The sequence below is a fragment of the Pteropus medius genome, unplaced genomic scaffold (genome assembly GCF_902729225.1).
Source record: "Pteropus medius unplaced genomic scaffold, Ma_sr-lr_union100, whole genome shotgun sequence".
In the NCBI taxonomy this organism is placed as follows: Eukaryota; Metazoa; Chordata; class Mammalia; order Chiroptera; family Pteropodidae; genus Pteropus; species Pteropus medius.
Window position 1 is genome coordinate 2854211 of NW_024353907.1, and position 21771 is coordinate 2875981.

The window sequence follows — 21771 nt, forward strand, 5'->3', positions numbered from 1 at the left end:
ACGACTGAGTCATTTCACGGTTGATTTTCTTTCATATCCTTTTCCTTTGGACATGGGTAAAATTTTCTGATTCTTTATAACTGGTAATTTTATCTTGGATACCATGAATAATACATGGAGATTGACTTTGTAATATTTTTTTGAAGATTGATATTTTTGTTTTATTAGCCAATTAACTTTGCTCAAGTAACACTTTAAACTTTGTCACCCCTATAGTAGGCAGCAGCAGCATTTTCTTTTTAGTTCTTTAGGCTGCCCGGCATCTGTTATGTTTATGTATCTATCGTTCATTGGTCAACTAGAGATTTGGGTAGAGTTTAACCGTAGAATTTGGTGTTCATTCTGTCTGACTCTCTCCTTCCTGGAATTTCTCTCCTCGCGTCCAGCTCTTGTGATAGATTCAAACTCTGTCCTCTGATTCTTCAAGCTGGTAAGATAGCTGATTTCTATTTGAGTTCTAACCAGCCAGGCACTGGTTGGGGCCTGCCTTCAGGTGAGAATCCTAGGAAAGGGGAATTACTCATCTAGTGCCATTTCCTCTGAGTGTTAACTTCTCTGGTTTAGCCTGATTTTGGATTCCAGTGTTTTCTGATTGTTGACTTTTTAATATTTTAATCAAATATTAAAGCTGTCTGTGGAATGGTACTCCAACATTAACAGAGGCAAAACTTTACTAAACATCTGTAAAGATACACTCATGTTGCTTTTTATATATAATTTATAATTGTTACTTAAATGTTCTACTGTAAGCATCTATCATATTTTGTTTCTACTCACCTACTGTGACATAGACCTAGGGTGTCCAACTCCCTAATACTACAAATAGTACTATTTAGATCATTATTTATTGGAATGTTTCTTTGACATATATATCCCAAGAGTGAGATTGTTAGATTGTAGCATATTTGCAGGTATAATTTCATGAGTAAACCCTCTTCCAGTAGGGCACAAGAGGTTTTTTTTTTAACTCACATTCCCATAGTACTTGAAATTACCCAACTTTCTTATGGCTATCTGATGGCCAGAAGGTGGTAGCTCATTTAAACATGCATTTTCTAGTTTCTAGAGATGTACACTTCTTCACATTTTTTTTTACCTTTTATTCATTAATTTTTATATCCATTGCCTATTTTTCTGCTTATGTGTTTCAAGTCAGATCTTTACTCTTCCTTGTAATTTGTGCTGTTTTGCCATGTCGAATAAGTTCTTTCCCATCTCAAGGAAATACTCCTACATTTTCTTTTCTTAGCTTTATACTTTTACCTTTCTTTATTTTTTTACAATAATTTTTTTATTTTTCAGTTACAGTTGGCATTTATAATTAGTTTAAGGTGTACAACATAGTGATTTATACAACATTTGTATAACTAATGAAGTGATCACCCTGATAAATCTAGTACCCATCTGACACTATACGTGGTTATTACAATATTATTGATATATTCCCTATGCTATATTTTACATCCTCATGACTATTTTGTAATTGCCAATTTGTACTTAATAATTCCTTCCCCTTTTTCACCCCCCAGTCCCTTCCCATTTGGCAACCATCAAAATGTTCTCTGTACCTCTAAGTTTGTTTCTATTTTGTTAGTTTATTTTGTTCTTTGGATTCCACATGTAAGTGAAATCATATGGCATTTGTCTTTCTCTGACTTACTCCACTCAGCACAATACCCTCTAGGTCCATCCATGTTATTGCAGATGTAAAGATTTTATTATTTATTAATTTATTTAATGACTGAGTCATATTCCATTATGTATATGTACCACCTCTTCTTTATCCATTCATCCATTGGTGGACATGCATGCTGCCTCCATATCTTGGCTCTTGTAAATAGCGCTGCATTGAACATAGGATTCATATGACCCTTTGAAGTAGTATTTTGAGTTTCTTCGAATAGATACTTAGAAGTAGGATAACCGGATCTTTCTTTGTCTCTTGTTTTCACCTTTGTTTTAAAGTCAGTTTTGTCTGGTATAAGTTTTGCTACCCCAGCTTTTTTTGTTTGTTTCCATTTTCATGAAATACCTTTTTCCATCTCTTTACTTTTCGTCTTTGTTTGTCTTTTGATCTGAAGTCTCTTGTAGGCAGTGTATGTAATAATCTTGTTTTCTTATCCATTAAGCCACCCTATCTTTTGATTGGAGCCCTTAATCCATTTACATTTAAAGTGATTATTGATAAGATACTTAGTTATTGCCATTTTATTATTTATATTTTTGATCCCTCCCCCTTCCCTTTCACCTCCACATCCTTCTTCTCTGTCCCTCTAACATTTCCTGTAACACTGGTTTGGTGGTATTGAACTCCTTTAGCTTTTTCTTGTCTGGGAGTCTCTTTATCTGTCCTTCAATTCTAAATTATAGCTTTACTGGATAGAGTAATCTTCGTTGTAGGTCCTTCCTTTTCATCACTTTGAATATTTCATGCCAATCTCTTCTGGCCTGCAAAGTTTCTGTTAAGAAATCAGCCTATAGTCTCATGAGTGCTCCCTTGTAGGTAACTAACTGCTTTTCTCTTGCTGCTTTTGAGATTCTCTGTTTTTAAGCTTTGGCATTATAATTATGTTGTATCTTGGTGTGGGCCTGTTTGAGTTCATCTTGTTTGGGTCGCTTTCCGCTTCCTGGGCCTGTATGTCTGTTTTCTTCACCAGGTTAGGAAAGTTTTCAGGCATTATTTCTTCAAATAGCTTCTTCGCTTTTTGCTCTCTCTCTTCTCCTTCTCGTACCTCTATGATGTGAATATTGGTATACTCGATATTTTCCCAGAGGCTCCTTAAACTATCTTCATTTTTTGGACTCTTTTCTTTTTTCATCTAATGTACTGTTGATTCCCTCTAATATATTCATTCAATTATTGAATTCTTCACTTCTAATTGGTTCCTTTTTGTGATTTCTATCTTTATATTTCCTTTTTCTTTGTTAAAGTTTGAGATCATTTAGCATCCTTATAACAAGTGTTTTGAATTCTACATCTGGTAGATTGTTTATCTCCATTTTATTTGAGTTCTTTTTCTAGAGCTTTGTTTTGTTCTTTCATTTGGGATATTTCTTTGTCTTCCCATTTTGTCTGCCTCCCTGTACCTGTTACTATGTATTAGGTATGGCCGCTATGTCTCCCGGCCTTAATAGAGTGGCCTTATGTAGTAGGTGTCCTGTGGGATCCAGTGGTGCATTCTCCCTGGTCACCTGAGCTGGGTGCTCCAAGTGTCTCCTTTGTATGTGTTGTGTATGCCCTCCTACTGTAGTTGAATCTTGGTTGCTATTTACCTGCCAATGGGAGCGATTGACCCAGGCTGATTGGTTGTGAGGACTGGCCAGTGAGTATAGTTAAGGAGCTATTGTGCCGGGGCTGACTGTGTGGAGCAGGATTTGATTTAGCAGGGCTTTGGTGGCTGCTGAGTCTTCCCTTTGGATATGTCTTCCTCTGATGCAGTCCTGGCTGGTGCTCTAATTCTTTTTGAAGCTGGCTACTGCCAGCCCCAGTGCCTCCCTTCTGCAGGCCAAGTTCAGCTGTAATCTGTGCCCTACTTGGGCCACCTGGTAAGAATCACCAAGCAATCCACAAATGGCTGCCACCAGTGCTGGGCTTAAGTGCCTCAAGAGGCCAAGCCTTGAACTGAGGTTGGCTGCCACTAGTTCTAGGTTTGGGGCTGCTCAGCAAGAGGAATGGAGCACACCAAGGCCAGATGCTGCTTGTTTAGGATTTGTGAACCTTGAGAGAGAGACTTTAGCAAAGTTCACAGCATGAGGCACCACAGGCCGTTTGGCAAACATAAGAAAGTTGGGTAATTTCAAATACTGTGGGGATGTGAATTAAAAAAAACAAAACAAAACCTCTCATGCACTACTGGAAGAGGGTTTACTCATGAAATTATACCTGCAAATATGCTGCAATCTAATAATCTCACTCAGAGCAAGTGGGTCTGTCAGCAAGTAAGTCTGCTTGCAGGCTTCTTAAGAGAAACATGTGCTACTTCAGCTGACCTCTGTCTCTCCTGGTTTTCACAGTGAGAAGTTGTGGGGACTTCTGTTTCTGGCACTGGAACCCTGGGCTGGGAATCCCTATGTTGGGCTGGAACCCCTTGCTTCTCCGCAGCCGAGATATCTCCTGATTTTTTAACTGAGATATCTCTTGATTTTTAAATGTCACATACGTGGGCATGGGACCAAGCTGTTTCATGTATCAGTCCCTTTTACCAGTCTGGAGGTGGCCTCTTCTGTATGTCCCCAGTTGTAGGATTTCTGTTCAGCTAGACTTCAGACAACTCCAAATGATGGTTATTCTGTAGTTTTGTCGTAATTTTGATGTAGTTGTGAGAGGAGGCAAGCATCACGTTAACCTACTGTGCCATCTTTACCAGAACTCTTACTTTTCATATTTAGGTCTTTAATGCAGTTGCCATATGGTATAAGTTAGAAATTCAACTTTATGTTTTTCAGTATTCAACCACACTTTTGGAAGTACGTTTTAGCATTTATTGAAGTACTTCCATAAAGTGGTTTTCCTGAAATATAAATCCAATCATATTGCTTTAACTCATTTCAGTGGTACGCCATTGTCTTAAGTTACAGTCTAGTCTTTAACATGGTTTAGGAAGATCTTTGTGAAATTGTGTCTGATTGTCTCTGTATTTTCTGCCCAGCTTGCTAGTACTCTAAACTTTACTTGTGTTCTTTCTTCCTTCAGGAAATATCATGTTATTGTACACAATATAATAGGTTTTGTTTGCTTTTCTATCTGTGTTCTTCACTAAACTGTAGTCCTAGCAGTTCCTGTTATGTACTAAGTATTCAGTAAATATAAGTTGTAGGAATTGAGTTAAGTAACTCAGTCCCTATCCTTCAATAACTGTCTAATTGACTTTTTCACACCAGATTAATGTTTATGGGGAATTAATTTTGCTGATGAATGAACATTCATGTAATAACTACTGTTAATCTCAATGGACACTTCTTTCAAATCTTCTTCATGCTGACATACTGTATTCATAGAGCTCCTTAATTGTTTCTATAGCTTTTTACTTATTTGATTCTTAGAAGAACTCTAGGTAGAAAAATCAGTCATTGCCTCTATCTTATGGATGTTGAATCATAGTTTAAGTGAATTGCCTGAGGTTTACACAGCTAGTATTGTGTCTATACCCACTGTTTTTTGACAAAAATTTTGTTTGCTCAGGCAGCTGTGTATTGGTGACATGAATAAAAGCCACGTCAATCCATTGTTCTGCTGAGTATATTTTAACGGTTTTTCTTTGTTGGCTTTTCCGTTTCCTTTTTTTTTTTAGTTGTCTTAAGCTTTACAACTATAATAATAATGGGTTTCAGTCATGTTAGTACTTTTAGGGAGAGAACTGGGTAAATGGTTTCATTTAGAGATTTGCCTGTGGAACATTAAATAGTACAAAAATTGTTAGATGTAACTATATGGGATATTTGGTGTCTTTAAAATCATATGTATTATAAATTTTTTCATAAAATTTTTTTTATACGCCAGTAACTATATTTTTTAAATTTAGATTTTTAATTGCTATTGCACTTTAATTTTGTAAAGTGTTTTTAGCATGCCTTTTACTGTTAATAATAAGTTGCTTAGGAACTTGGTATTTCTAGGCAGATTATGTACTTGGAGGTAGAATACTTCTCTGGCTTCATCAGTGTTACTAAAATAAATAAAGTTGGATTCATTTATGCTATTGAAAAGGTTGAGACAATTTTCTTTTTAACTGATTGAGATTTGGGGAATTCTTAAAAAGTCATATTTTGGTGTTGCTTTGTTATAGTGAATGTTTTACTGGTTTTTTAGGTACTCTGAAGCATGATCTATTAACCACAACTGTCTAGTGTTATAGGAACATTTGGTAATGGAATTGGCACTTTTTCTTTCAGTTTGTTTAAAAATATGTTTAAAGTTTCAGTATTGTGTAAACATTAATGTATACGATCTGCTGCTTTAATTTTATTTTTTTTTAAATCTTTTTCCTTATCTTTAGAGAAAGTATCATTCTGCAAAGGAAGCTTATGAACAACTTTTGCAGACAGAAAATCTATCTACACAAGTAAAAGCAACTGTCTTACAACAGTTAGGTATGTAATAATAAACCTTTAGTGTATTATAAGTACTTTATGTTTTTTACATATCAGAGATGACAGATACTTGGCTCATGTATCCTGTTCCTTTCCATCTTTTGCCCAGAGTTGATAGAATTAATCTGAACCTAACCTATTTCCACCTTTTGCCAAGCATTGTCCATCTCACAATCCATCTCATTACAATTCTTTAGTGCAGCTATTCCTTTTAAATTCTCAAAATTATTCTCTAGTACTTAACCCATGGGCAAGAGATATCGAATACTTTCTTTATGCCAGATTATGCTTAGCACTCAGTGAAGTTAAGTGATTTGTCTAAAGTCACTTTGTGGTTGGTAAGCTTGCTTTCATAGCTCTATCAATATTAACTAAAACATTTTATTTAAAAATTGTCGACTATCTAACACTGTTATTTCTGTACACATGCAGTTCTGTTATAATGTTGAAGATAAAGGAATGTAGCCATTTGGATATAATGTGTCACTATCACCAAGAAGATAGTAATGGAGTTCTGTAACATTTAATTTTGTTGCTTAGTTATTGTGTCAAGTTTCTTGTCTGTATTTGGTATTTGGGTTTATTGTTTTATTTTCAGCTTTTGTTTACTTGCTTTTGATTTAGGCAACTAATGTATTCTTAATTTTTAATCAACATAATAATATGCACGTGACTATTTAATCTTTAGATCATTTAAGGTTAGATTTTGTCACTTACCTTTGTGATATTATTATATATTGTGTGATTGATTATACAAAATAAATACATTGCCTTCATATAAAACTTTTGTTTTTAGTTTTGTTTTTAATTTAGTCTTTGGTTAGAATTTTACTTGAGTTATCCATACTTTTAAAAATTGTAGAAGTATTTAAGTATTTGTTTTTAATGCTTTATATATATTATTTGAATAATGTGAATTTATATTTTTAAATGAAAACAAGTTTATTGGTACAATAAAAAAGTTTTTGTGTTAATTCTTAAGTAAAAAGAACAAAGTAATGCCTTTAGAATAGATAGCTTACTCATTCAGCTAATATTTGAATACGAACTGTTTTTTTATCCACATTATTTATAATTAAGTTTTTATGCATTTTAGCTGCTGTGAAGAAGACATCAATAGCAAAAATGCATACACCTTTTAAATTTAAGAAATGATTGAAATAGTTTTTGTTTTAATTATGTCTGAATCCCTTGTCCTCTTTGGTATTGGCTTACCATGTTTCAGAGTGTATATGTAAACTTTTCATGGTTTCAAAGGAAAAATACTTCCCCTAATTGAGTCTAATTTATGCCTGCACATCAATCCTTTCTACTTGCTTGTCCCTGCTGGATAAACAGCTCCTTTTAGAGCCTGCTGCTCTAGATTCTGTTCTTAATTGTTGCAGGAGAGATAAGGGAGGAACAAATGAATAAACGTGATTGGCTTATATTTCCATAAAACACTTTAACTCAATCTCCTTAAAGTTGTCTTTTGGAGCACAGCAACTATAAAATAATGTCAGAAAGTAAGGGTTCTTATTCGTTATATATACTATAGTCTACACACAAAGAAAAGAGTTGATTTTATGCACTTGAATTGACCCACAACTGAAATGGGATTCCCTGGCAAATTAAACCAAATTATTTGTGTGTCTTGAAGGCTTAGAATACACTATTCCCTGATCCAAACTTCTGATTGCTTATGTAACCATCTATCTATCTATCTATCCATCCATCCATCCATCCATCCATCCATCCATCCATCCATCCATAATGAAAATTGTATTTTTTAAGGTGTACAACATAGTATTATTTTAATATACCAGTACATAGCGAAATGATTACTACAGTCAAGCTAACCAATATATTCATCTCTCATAGTTACTGTTTGTTTTTGTGTGTGGTGGGAGCACCTTAAATCTACTAGCAAGTTTTCAGTACACATTACAGTATTATTAATTATAGTCATTCTGCTCTGCAGTAGCTCTCTAGATTTATTCATCCTGTATAACTGCAGCTTTGTAACCTTTGATCAACATCTCTCTTTCCCCCACCTCCCTTTTCCTGGTAACGACGGTTCTATTCCCTGTTCCTATGTATTTGTAGATTCCATATATAAGTGGGATTGTGCAGTATATTTATAAAACGTTTGTAGTACCCATTTTGTATCATTCTTATTTGCATCACTTGAATATACTTTCTTTTAGCTTTGGATTTTTTTAAACTATCAAATACTTTATAGTTTTTATTTTATATAAGTTGTGAATATATGTGGTCGGTGCCAATAATGTAGGATATGTGTTTGTTTTACTCTGAAGTAACATTGATTATGTAGCCTATATTTATTTCTTGGAAATAAACATTGAGTTAATAGACTGTCTTGGAGATTCTTAAAATGCACATAAATTTTTATGTGGAACAGTGAATTAAATTTAACATCTTTATATTTTTTGTTTCATAATTTGGGATTTTTTCAAATAGCAGAATTAGGAACTATAGTTTGTGTTAAGTCACTACTTAAAATTGTCTTAATTTTTCTGGAGTAAAAGTTTTTCATAGCTTTGTACCTTTCTGTGAGAAACAAGCTTTCTTATGGCCAGAATTGGTAATTTGATGTGTATACCAAACTAAATGAATAAATTGACTAAAAAGAGTATTTTTACTTGTTTGTTTTCTGTTTGATATTCTCAAAAATGGAAGAACAATTAAACCATTTAGGTAAATATTTTAAATCATTTACTATAGGTTGGATGCATCACACTGTAGATCTCCTGGGAGATAAAGCCACCAAGGAAAGCTATGCTATTCAGTATCTCCAAAAGTCCTTGGAAGCAGATCCTAATTCTGGCCAGTCCTGGTATTTTCTCGGAAGGTGAGACTTAACCTGACACTTAAGTTTTGCTTTTATTTCAGCTAAAAGTTTTGAATTATAATCTAAAATGCTAGTTTACATTTATAATCTGTTCAGTGTATTTTCCCATTCAAAGATTTCTGGAAGTTAAAAAGTGAAAGAAATCTTAATGTAGTAGTTGGTGGTTTTCTCACAGCATAATCTGGTCTACCAGGACATTTCTTATTTTGCTTATAGGATTTTCATTTGACTTGAATTATTGCTGGTTTTTAAATAGTCTTATCAGATAGTAATTCTTCATTCAAGTATTTAAATGCCTTTTCTTCTGATTTTTAATGCTTTATATGTCTATTTAACAGAAAAGAGAATTTCTCATTCTGCCTGGTGACTACCAATAGCCAATGGAAATCTTGCTATTTATAATTTTGATTAATGATGTATACCTTAGAATGGACATACTTGAGTAATAGTAGGTCTAATCAAAGTTCTTGAAATCTTACAGTGAGAAAATGGATACATTATAGGATTTTTTTGGAAAGCAGAAATGTCATGTAATGAAAATAGTGAAAATAGTTTCCTGCAAGTTTGTAAACTTTTCTCTGTACTTTGAATGTCTGAATTGTGTTTAGTGATTCTCTGAAATAGATCTTATGTATGTATATCTGATAGATTGTATTTTTGGATCATCATCAGATTGTATTTAGTTCCTCATTGGTTTTAGCTTTTATGGTATGGTGGAAAGATCTATGCACTAGGAACTGAGCGGCTTGGATTTAATTCTTGGCTAGTCTACTATTTATGGAATCATGGATAGTACAGTTAAACCTTTTGAGGCTTTAATTTTTTTTTTAACCTATTAAATAAGAGGACTGTATTAGATCAGTGGTTCTTAATGGTGGGGGAGGGTATTTTGCCCCATAGGGGATATTTCATTATTTTAGGAGGAGATATTTTGGTCATCACAACTATTAGGAATGCTCCTGGTATCTTGTGGCACAGCCCTCTACAATAAAAAGATTAACTGGCTCAAAATGTCAATAATGCTGAGGTTGATAAGCCCTGGATTAGATTATCTGTTAGGCACCTTCCCACTCTATATATGAGTTCTTTTGAAATTATCCTATTTTTCTTTTATTTTAAGAATATATTTTGAGAATTTTAAATATATTTTAGGTGTAATTTTAGGAATATTAGGGTGAGTTTGCCATATAATCACATTAAATTAGCATTTTTGTATGATTTCATTTTTCCTTTACATTTAGCAAAGTGTTATTTGTTCCTAGTCTTGTAAAATTGTTTAGTTTAGGTTGTTCATTAGAAAGCTTGAAAGTTCAAACTTTCCCTTTCTCTTTCACTAAAGATATTTGGGAGCAGAAACTGGATCATACCATCTTTGTATCTTGCTTAGCAAACTGGCTAATCAGTAAATGAATTGATTAAACACCATTTGCGTTTGGAGCTAGCACAGTGGGAGGCTTCATACAGTGACTGGAAAAGAGATCTAATACTCGGAAGTAGGGGTTGCCCAGTCATTCATTGCCTCTAGTGTCAACATTTGTATATGATATTTTCTTTTAATATAAATTAAAAGGAATGTGTGCCAAAAAGTATTTTCCTTTTGATCTAAGGTAAAGATGAGCAGTTTAATACAATACAATCTTGTGGATGTCTTTTTAATATGAGGGTTTTTTTTTTTATTCTAAGCATAAAAAATTACTATATAACGAAGCATATAAAATTACTATTTTAGTAATGTTGTAATTTTCAGCTCAGCAGTATTCCACTGGAGATTTTTTCCAGTTAACTGATTTTATATTTTTAAACCACTGAGATGCTTTTTTTATTTGAATCTTTTTGGATAAAATTTTCCAAATGTATAACATACTTTACTGACTTCTCAAATAATGGATAATTACCGGAATTTAACTTGTTTTGGAATTGAGATTATCATGTTCGACGTTCTTTATTTTTTATCTGTAATAATATAATTTAAGAACTGTTTTAGATTTCTTTTGATGTTTACTTTTTTTATCCTCTGTCACTATCTTTTAATGCGATGCTTCTAATGTGTTTTTTTTTGGTGAGAAAAGTTTTATAAACTCTATTTTAGAAGTTATTAAAGCTCTGAAGGAAGACATCAGTAAGCAAGAATGGGATTTGATGGCCATAATATTTCTTAGTCTTTTTATTACTTACCTCTGCATTCAGGTCTTTGTTGAAGATTGAATTTGGTCGCCATTTGGCATATGTATATCATAATGAAAGTGTATGTAATGTGGTAATGCTGTTACACTAGCACCAATCGTTGACTGTGTTATCAGAGAACTATAGAATGTTAGAGCTGGGAGCGACTAGGTAGATCACCTAGTTCACCCTGTAAACCCTGTCATTTTACAGATGTAGAAAGTGAGTTCAGAGGAATAAATGTTTTGTCCAAGGTCACAGTCACCCAGTTAACTAACCAGAGCAAGGATTAGATCCTAGGTTCACCCAGTGCTTTTTCAATTACACAAATCTGTCTTAGGTGAACCTAGTTAAGTTTTATTAGAGGAAAAGTAGTTGACAGTTCAAGTGACGTCTGTGTTTGGGTACGTTGGTTTCCTACTTTCACTTGGTAGCACTGGAATGTGAAAACATTGGTTTGGGGGATTACTGCTTATTCCTCCCAGTGGTTAGACAAATTTGTCTATAAATTTGAGAGTTTGCTTTGATATAACAACAACAAACAGCAAGTTTTCTGCTCTCTTTTAAGCATTCCCTTTGTGGTGTCTGTCCGTGTTTGGCATTGTTAACAATCTCTTCTTTATATTCACCTCATAAGACAGTTTGCAGACGTTCTCTGACACTGCCTTCTCTGTTTCTGTCACTGACATTTCTTATATTGCCCAGTCTACAAGATTAGTGATTCTTTAGGCTTATTTTTACCTCTCCCTTGTAGGTGTCCTATGTTCTTATACCCTCTCTTCCACATGGATGAATTCCAAATCTAGATTTCAACACTCAAAGGTATTAAACTCCAGGACCACATCTCCTATTCTTTATGTAACATTACCCATTTTAATGTCCTCACTTCATGTCAAATCAACATATTTCAAATCTCATTCATCATATTCTTCCCCAAACCGGTTCCTTCTCCTTTTATTTTTGCCAGTGAAAATTCACCATTGTTTCTCTCCATTTAATCAGGCTTAAAATTAAGTTATAACCCTATTTGCCACCCCCCCCCAATGAATATCTAATCAATCTATCACAAAGTTTTTATTAGCCTTTGGTTTATTGAGAGCTGTGGAGGTGGTAGTGTGTAGCTACATACAGCTACATACAATACACACTCCTATCATTTTAACCTGGTCTGTTGTTAGCCGTTTAATATTCCTGTAAAGTCCTTTCATCACATCATTCTCCTTGTTAGAAGAACAAACATGAGGGTATTCTTGGGCTGGATTTAAAACTCTCTACTCTTTGTATCTGTGTTAACTTATATACATTTAGTTTTGCTCATACTGTCCAAACAACATTTTGAAATGCCTTCTGTCGTCTTCTCTGCCTGAATCAGTGGTTCCCAGACTTTTGGATTACATTAATCAGTAAAATTTCAAAGAATAGTTATGAGGATTAAAACACGGTATTTGGGCAAGTAAAGATTTAAAAAATTTTCTTTGCTGTTTATTCGGCCAATAATATTTCAAAATAAGTTAATTACAGTACAAATATTAATTAGTTTAGTGGGAAACTTTATGTATGTATGTATGTATGTATGTATGTATGTATGTATGTATGTATATGTTATTTTTCCATTTTGTTTGCTTGGTCACATTGCCGTAAACTGGCTAATAATTAGGAATCCCTGATCTGAACAATATAATATGCATGTACACATATTCAAATCTCTTACTTTTACCCTTCCTTTTCTTGCCTTTCCTAAATCCTGTAGTGTGTATTGTGGTATCTCCTGCCTCACATTTCCCAGACCAGTTATTATCTGTGCTAGCCATTTAATATGGCATTGTGACATTTATAATGCTTCTTCAATCCTTAATTAAATTGTAAGCTCCTTGAAGATGGACTGAGTTTTCTTTTTCTTACTTTTTTTTCCTTTCCGTTTTCTTTTTTCTGTAGTGCCAAGCACTAGGAAGTTAATTTTTATATTTATAATTTTAGCTGCTCTTCTGTGTATCCATTAGGTATACCTGCATTAAAAAAAAGTTAGGTCCTTGAAATTGTAATCATACCTTGCCACTCTTACTATTCTTGATAGGTAGCTTAATATTAAGTGTCTCATGTTTCTATTTTTTTACGAATTAAAGAATTATTGCTCTTGTTATTTAGGAAAGGAGAATTGAAATCCGATTCAGCAAGTCTTACCAACATAGAAAGGTTTTCTTGATTTTTAACTTTATATTCTTACCAAATAGAAAACCAGAGATCAAGTTATATGAGTGATGTGTGTGTATGTGTGTGTTCAACTCTCCGTATTATAGATACTGAAGTGATATGACCTTTAATTATTTTAATAGTGTTCATTAATGTAGCATGCTTTAGCACCTATAAGATAGACTATAATATAGTTTATTGAAGGGTTAATTATAATGTACAGTATAATTATATGTACACATTGGCATAAATATTTTAGCTTTTTAGGTTATTTTCATTTGCTTTGACATATACTTCATCCTTTCAGCAAAGTAATCAGTATTAATGGTAGTTTCTTGATTTTTCCCTTCCCTCTCAGGTGCTATTCAAGTATTGGGAAAGTTCAGGATGCCTTTATATCTTACAGGCAGTCTATTGATAAATCAGAAGCAAGTGCAGATACATGGTGTTCAATAGGGTAAGACTTCGTATAAAAATAATGGCATTATAATTGATACACAAAGATAGTTGCATCACATATAATGTACTTTGCAGTTTATATCATGTTATGAAGTTACGCAGTTCTTTGTCGACTTGTTTTTTTCTTAATTTCTCGTTCCAGTGTGCTATATCAGCAGCAAAATCAGCCTATGGATGCTTTACAGGCCTATATTTGTGCTGTACAATTGGACCATGGCCATGCTGCAGCCTGGATGGACCTAGGCACACTCTACGAATCCTGTAACCAGCCTCAGGATGCCATTAAATGCTACTTAAATGCAACCAGAAGCAAAAGTTGTAGTAATACCTCTGCACTTGCAGCACGCATTAAGTATTTACAGGTAAATTTTTTAAATAGCAGTTTTTTTAAAGGCATGTTTCCCCATGACAGGCAGGAGGAGGGTGGTTGGAAAGTTTGTCTAGTTGTGTTTTGATGTCTATAATTTGTTTTCCATATTTTGTAAACATACCATAGCTTGTAATATTATTTTTTCATTTTAAGTAAGATATACAGTATTTTAAAAGATGCTCTTTTGCACATTTACTCTGTTGATGCATATTAATTTACATAATTTTTTCTATGTACTGTCTACATTTTTAAGTTGTCATAGCATTTTAGAGGAAAGAACACAAACACTGTCTTTCACTCTTGCTTGGAGTTTCATGAGAAGACAGCTATGAGAACTCTTAAAAACAGAGCTCTGCTTTGTTTTAATTCTCACAAAGGTTTATATTCTGGTTACCCTCTTTATACTCAGTATCTTTCTGAAACCCCAAATTAAGAATCTATTTTCTTTTAAAAACAATTAGTTATAGCATTTAGGAAGATTTAGTGGACTTGCTCTTACTCAAGTAGGCTTGTGTTAAATTTGCTTTTTACATAATTTTTCCTAGGCTCAGTTGTGTAACCTTCCACAAGGTAGTCTACAGAATAAAACTAAATTACTTCCTAGTATTGAGGAGGCATGGAGCCTACCAATCCCCGCAGAGCTTACCTCCAGGCAGGGTGCCATGAACACAGCACAGCAGGTGAGAAGTTGGGTTATGTTCTGCAGGTGCCCAGCTTTAAGGGTTCTTTTCAATCTGTAGTGGTCAAGTATATTTTACTAAGCACAGGAGGCTTTTATTAATGAAAAGCCTTTTGATTTAATTGCAAAGGGAATCTAGATCAAAATAAAACTCCCTCTGATATGGGAAGAAATTTTGGGGTGCCATTTAGAACCTTTGTGCATTTTTATGATTTTGAAGATTTCTTAAAATAATGCTGCAGTGGTTTGTTTAATTTTTAAAGGAAGTTTTTTAAAGGAAGGTACACATTCCTCCATTGATGATTCATTTGATTTTGATTTTTAATAATTGCAATCAGCGATGTCCACATAGCTTTGAAAAGTATGCAGCTTTTAAAGTTTTTATAATGTGAAGGAATGAATTAAGAATATATAGAACCCTATTTTTGTCTTCCTTCTGTGATTCTTAGGCATGTAAACCTCATCATCCAAATACTGAACCTGTATTAGGCCTCAGTCAAACACCAATTTCACAGCAATCCTTGCCACTACACATGATTCCTTCTAGCCAAGTAGATGACCTGTCCAGTCCTGCCAAGAGGAAAAGAACATCTAGTCCAACAAAGGTATATATTTTAGAGAAATAGAAAATCCTGTCAAAAAAGAAACTTCAACTGCTCTGAACTTGTGCAGTTTGAACATCTCCTGTCCTTTATTTTAAATCTGTGGACATCAAAGAGTGAAAGGGTTGAGTTTTTCCATTCCAAGTTCTTAGTACCATATTAAATATATAAAGTAGGGATAAGTTTGCATTCATCAAATCATTTTTTATTCATCACCCTGCCGTTAAGATCTCAAAACACTTTTCATCATCACTTTCTCCTGACATTGAAATAAATTAAATGTTGGATCTAGTGGACAGTGTGATATTTAGGCTAGCCATTTGGGCCATAGTTTAGGGGTGGGCCTTTTTGGGTGGCTTATTAAAGAATCAAAATTTTAAAAATTTATAATTTTCCATATTTATGCATGTAAATTTTTTAAAAAAGAAGTTAATGTCATAACATCTTTTATATGTAAATATTCCAATCATAGTAATTTGGCTTCCATTAATCATTATTGTTAACTGTACATTTCACCAAATATTCTTTAATTATTTTTTTATCAATTCTTCTCAGAATACTTCTGATAATTGGAGTAGTGGCCATGCAGTGTCACATCCTCCAGTACAGCAACAAACTCATTCATGGTGTTTGACACCACAGAAATTACAGGTATGTAAGATATGTTTTTGACAGATTGTCAAAAAAAGAGTAGAGGCAGTAAGCTTTAACTTTTAAAAGTATTCTTAAAGTTGAATAGCAGTAAACTTAATAGGCACATAAGTAAAATGAACCCACATTTACCAGATTAATAGAGATAATTCTTATTTTTTAATTTATTTTTAATCAGATAGTATATTCATTCACATGCTTCAAACTGCATCAGTATGAATATACGGTATATACAGTAAATTCTCTTTTCAACTCCTGGCCCTATCCACTCAGTTGCCCTCCTAACAAACAACCAGTGTTAGTAGTTAATCTTTCTAGAGATAATGTGCATGTACAAGGAAATATGTCTCCCTCTTCTCTCATATATTATTTTTCTCCTTTTTTATACAAATAGTAGAATGCTTTATATATTGTTAATAATCTCTTTTACAGACCATTTCATGTCAGTATATAAAGAGCTTCCTTGTTTCTTTATGGCTATGGCATATTTCTTTATGTAGATGTCACAGCTTTATTGAAGCAGATCAGTAGTTTTAGGCAGTCAAGTTGTCTTCAAACTTTTCCTATTCCAAACAGTACTGCTTTGAGTGTAGTTGTCACAATACATCTTTAAGCTTATAGAGCTCTCTGTTTGAATACTGAAAAATACTGTATTAATGAGTAAAATTTCATGCTCATTTATCTCAAAGGTCATATTGCAGTAAACCTTCAGTTGAATATTTATTTTTTTATCACTTTTTTAAATCGAGATAAAATTGGCATATAACATGTTTCAGGTATACAACAGTGTAATTTGACATGTGTATGCACTACAAAGTGATCACTGCTAGAAATCTAGTTACCATCTTTCACCATTAACTCTTTTCACCCATTTTGACCCCTAGCCCCCTTTCCCTCTGGTAACCGCCAATCTATTCTCTGTATCTGTGAGGGTTTTTTTTTGTTTTATTTTGTTTGAATGTTTATTTCTTAACTGTCTCAGACTTCTTAAAAGACTTCATCTTGGGATTGCTTGCTATTGGTCAGAAATCAGTTTCTTGACTAGAGAGTGATTCTGAGTTTATCTAGTCATTTCAGGGAAAGATTGCTTAGAATAGTGAGCTTGAGCTTGTTTCTTAGATATGTCTTTGACTATATTCTTTTTTTCTTCTTTTCTTCTTCTTCTAGCACTTGGAACAGCTTCGTGCAAATAGAAATAATTTAAATCCAGCACAGAAACTGATGCTGGAACAGCTGGAAAGTCAGTTTGTCTTAATGCAGCAACACCAAGTGTGTATAGAATTTATTTCCCCTAAAATTTTTAGCATTTCGAGTATTTTTATTGACTGGAACATCATTTTAGAGCGTGTTCTTGCCCACTTCTGCTTTCTCTCAGTATTTGTAGAAGTTAATAATCTGTGCTTCTTGAAAAACTAATAACGGGCAGAGATTTTTAGGAACAGAATAGCTACAAATTTAATTTGAACACAAGACTTGGTATTTGATTATTTATATGCTATTTTGTATGTATTTTAAAGTTTCGTTTGTAGTATTTAATATTAAACAAGCTATTCTAAACAGAGGTGGAGTTCTTTAGTGTTTGTTTAATTTGGAGGATCTAGTATATAAATGTAATAGAATGAAATTTTGAGGTCCCCTATTTTGTGACTGGCAAAAAGACCTATAAATTCCAGTCACTTTCCATAATATTCAGCTACTTCCTTTTGTCATTACTAAAGAGATATTTTTTAAAAATGAAGCAGATTTCTACTTTTCTGAGGAAGCTAATCTAAATATAAACAATCACAGTTTTTGTAGTTTTTAAGGTGTGTATTTTTCAACCTAGAGAAATTAAATGTTAGGTAAAATCAGAGATTATTTGGTTAACTTTCATATTCTCATTCTTTTCTCCTGTGGGCCACACAAGCAGCATTTATTTTTCATTTGTTTTTCAACAGATGAGACAAACAGGAGTTGCACAGGTACGATCTACTGGAATTCCTAATGGGCCAACAGCTGACTCATCACTGCCTACAAACTCAGTCTCTGGCCAGCAGCCACAGCTTGCTCTGACCAGAGTGCCTAGCGTCTCTCAGCCTGGAGTCCGTCCTGCCTGCCCTGGGCAGCCTTTGGCCAATGGACCCTTTTCTGCAGGCCAGGTTTCCAGTAGCACATCAAGAACGCTGGGAAGTACAGACACTATTTTGATAGGCAATAATCACATAACAAGAAGTGGAAGTAATGGAAACGTGCCTTACCCGCAGCGAAACGCACTCACTCTACCTCATAACCGCACAAACCTGACCAGCAGCGCAGAGGAGCCGTGGAAAAACCAACTGTCTAACTCCACTCAGGTAATAGAAGGACTAGCTGCCTTGTCGGCTTCTCACATAATAGTTGTCTCTATTTGGTTTTATGCATTTTAAGAGAAGATGAAATAAAAGTTTGAGGAACTGGTTTTATAAGCATCTTACAGTAGTACTACAATGCTATTACTGTATACCATTTATATATATATATATCTATATATATATATATATATATATATATATATATACTGCAGTATATATTTTTTTTCCAACATAAAATTTATATACAGATAATCTTGGAAAATTCCAAAGGAAAATTAGATCATGTAATACCCCAAAACCCACTGTTTATTTACAATGGCATTGTAAGCATTTCTGTAATGTAACCTAGTTCATTTCTCCATGTATTTGGCCTGCTTAAGATCGGGTGCCAAGCTATGTGGTAGGTAGTCAATTTAGTAGGAGAAAAAGACCATTAAAGAAGCAGTTATTATAAATTACTTTAAAGTGTGACTTTTGTGGACAAGTGCTATAAGAGTACCTAGGAGGACACATAACCAAGATTTTAGAGTATTCAGAAGTTAGAATTTGGGAGAGGAGAAGGCTGGTAAAGTGTGCCTATAGTATAGATTATGAGCACATATAATTGTAGATTAACAGGGGAGGGTGAAATAGGCTGAACGAGGTGAAGATTGCCTAATTTGTCTTAAAGGTAAAGTAGAACCAGTAAGTTTTCAAAACAATAGTGGATTTCATGAACATTATTTTTATCAAAGATGTGTGCCATATTTAACTCAATAGGTCATGTTAAACATTTAATTTCTGAATTTTTACTTCTGATTATTTATGAACATAGTTTTTCCTATATTTTGGATTATTTCCATTGAGCAGGTGCTTCAAAGTGGGTCAAAGAGTCAGCATTTTAAAAAATGTTGCCAATACATATTGCCAAATTACTTGTACTTTTATTGGTCTACTATAAGAAATATTTAACTTACTGCTGGTTAGCCTTATGTTATTGATAAAATTGAGATAAGTTCCTTTTCTAAGACTTAAGTTTAACCTTGAAGTGGTCTTTTAGTGTGATTAGTAGTTTTATTCATTCTTAAAGAAATATTGAATACCTACTATGTCCATGTCCTATTCAAGGTTCTGGGGATAACTTAACAAAGAAAACACAAAAATGTCTTAATTCATATAGGTAAACAGACAATAAATAAGCATTACATGTAAGAATATTAGGTAATGATATGATTAGTTCTATGGAAAAATATATTAGAAAAGGAAGCTGGAAAATACTAGAGATTGGTGATAGAGGATTTACAGTTATAATAGGAAAGTCAGGGAAGGCTTCACTGGAAGGTGACATTTGAATAAAGACCTGAAAGAGTTAGAGAAGTGAGCTCTGAAGATATGTGTGATAAGAGTGGTCCAGATCTGCGGGGGCAGCAAGAAGCAATAGGCCCTAAGGCAAGAGTTTTGCATATTTGAGGAAAATCAAGGTGGTAAGGAATTGCTGAGCTTGGCTGAGCAGCTAGCAAAAGGTGAGAAGAAAAGTAGATGTGGTCCACCTGGAAACATGCTAGTAAATCATTTTCAGCTTTGTAGGCCATTGTAAGGATGTTGGATTTTATTCTGAGTTAAATGGAAAGCAATAGAGGGATTTTGAGTGGATAAGTGATGTGATCTTAGTTTTTATCTAGCTCCTCTCTGGTACTCTGGATAGACTAAAGGAGGCAAAAGTAGAAATGATGTGAACAGTTTGGATATTAAGCTATATAATCCAGATGAAGAGAGATGGTGGTGGCTTGACCCAGATTGGCAGTGGTAGAGCTGGTCATCTTTTGTTTCTACAGTTGACCCTTGAACAGTGCGGGGGTTAGGGCTGCTAACCCCCACAGGGTCAAAAATTCACCTATAACCTTTGACTCTTCCAAAGTTTAACTACTAATAGCCTACTGCTGACCAGAAGCCTTACTGATAACAGTTGATTAATACATTTGTATGTTATATACATTATATACTATATTAAAGAATAAGCTAGGGAAAAGAAAATGTTATTAAGATTATCATAAGGAAGAGAAAATACATTTATAGTATTTTTAAAAATTTGTGTGTAAGAGGACCTGTGCAGTTCAAATCTGTGTTGTTCAAGGGTCAACTGTATTTGGAAGGTAGAACCAACAGGATTAGCAGATGGAATGGGGTGTGAGAACGAGGAGTCTAGATTAGTCTGACCACCTAGAAGAATAGATGAGACTAGATGAGATCACCAAGAGGGTGTGAGTGAGAGTGGATTGAGAAAATAAGAGAAAGCAAGACAGCCTTGGGACATTCTAGTGCAATAGGTCAGGAAATTGAACTAGCAAAGAAGACTAAATTAGAGTAGGAATGATCTACTGGGTGATGCGAGATCCAGAAGAATGTGAATAATGCCCTGGAAACCAAGTGAAGAAAGTCTTTCAAGGAGAGGAGAGTGTGATCAATGTGTAAATCAAATAATGCACATAGGTACATAGGTCAAGTAAGGTGAGGAGTGGAAATTGACCATCTGAGCTATTTGGCGACATTGCTGGGGTCAGGAAACTACAGGCTACAGGCCAAATACACCCCACAACCATGAACTAATGGTTTTTGCATTTTTAAAGAGTTGTTAAAAAAAGAAAAAAAAATGTATAAGAGACTGTGTGGCGCACAAAGCCTGAAAGATTTTCTATCTGATCCATTATAGAAAAGATTTGCTGACATTTGGATAAGAGCGATTTCAGTGGATTGGTGGGGGTAAAGGCTTAATTGTAGTTGGAGTTACCATAAAATGGAAGGAGAAAAATTAGAAATAAGAGTAGACAATTTCAGCACAGATACTTATAGTTAGTTATGTGGGCTACACATTGCACAATGCCAGGGTTGTCATTCTCATAGACCATGACATAAAAGAGAAGGAGAGAAACAGATAACTAAAGGGGAAATTGAGATTAAGAGTTGTTTTTTGTTTTAAATTTAAGATGGGTGAAAGCTAATAGGAAAACTTCAGTAGAGAGGGAGAAATTAACACAGGAGGAAGAGGAGAGAATTGTTAAAAAAGGTGAGAGGATGGGATTTGGGGGGTTCAGTGTCTTTAAACATTAAAGGATTTTTGTTAGAATGCCTATAATGCTAAGGCATAATTGGCAGTTAATAAATGAGAACCTTTGTTATGATCGTAACTTATTCTATTATTCTTTATTATGTCTAATTTCCTGGCTGGCTTAATTGCTGAGATTTTTAGTGACTATTCTGTAAACCCTACTTTGGAATTTTGCTGTCCTTTAAAAATATAATTCTAGTGAAAGAACCCTCAGTTTATAGGATACGAGGCCTCTGTACATGACTGAATACTAAGTAGCAGAGAGTCCCAGCCCTTGCTTTGTGGGCCCCTCATGGCCAGT

General features: G+C 34.1%; 1 protein-coding gene across 10 annotated transcripts in view; it reads left to right on the forward strand.

Annotated features, from left to right (window-relative positions):
• KDM6A (lysine demethylase 6A) overlaps positions 1-21771 on the forward strand; it is a 197075-nt gene that overhangs the window by 129277 nt on the left and 46027 nt on the right. For 5 of the 10 annotated variants that reach the window (XM_039851562.1, XM_039851570.1, XM_039851563.1 and 2 more), the window contains 9 exons: positions 5997-6090; positions 8815-8941; positions 13653-13751; positions 13896-14115; positions 14669-14803; positions 15252-15407; positions 15960-16055; positions 17223-17324; positions 17993-18388. In XM_039851562.1, the coding sequence (XP_039707496.1) occupies positions 5997-6090; positions 8815-8941; positions 13653-13751; positions 13896-14115; positions 14669-14803; positions 15252-15407; positions 15960-16055; positions 17223-17324; positions 17993-18388 (1425 nt within the window). The remainder of the gene's footprint in view (positions 1-5996; positions 6091-8814; positions 8942-13652; positions 13752-13895; positions 14116-14668; positions 14804-15251; positions 15408-15959; positions 16056-17222; positions 17325-17992; positions 18389-21771) is intronic. The other 5 variants (XM_039851566.1, XM_039851565.1, XM_039851564.1 and 2 more) reach the window with 5 other exon arrangements.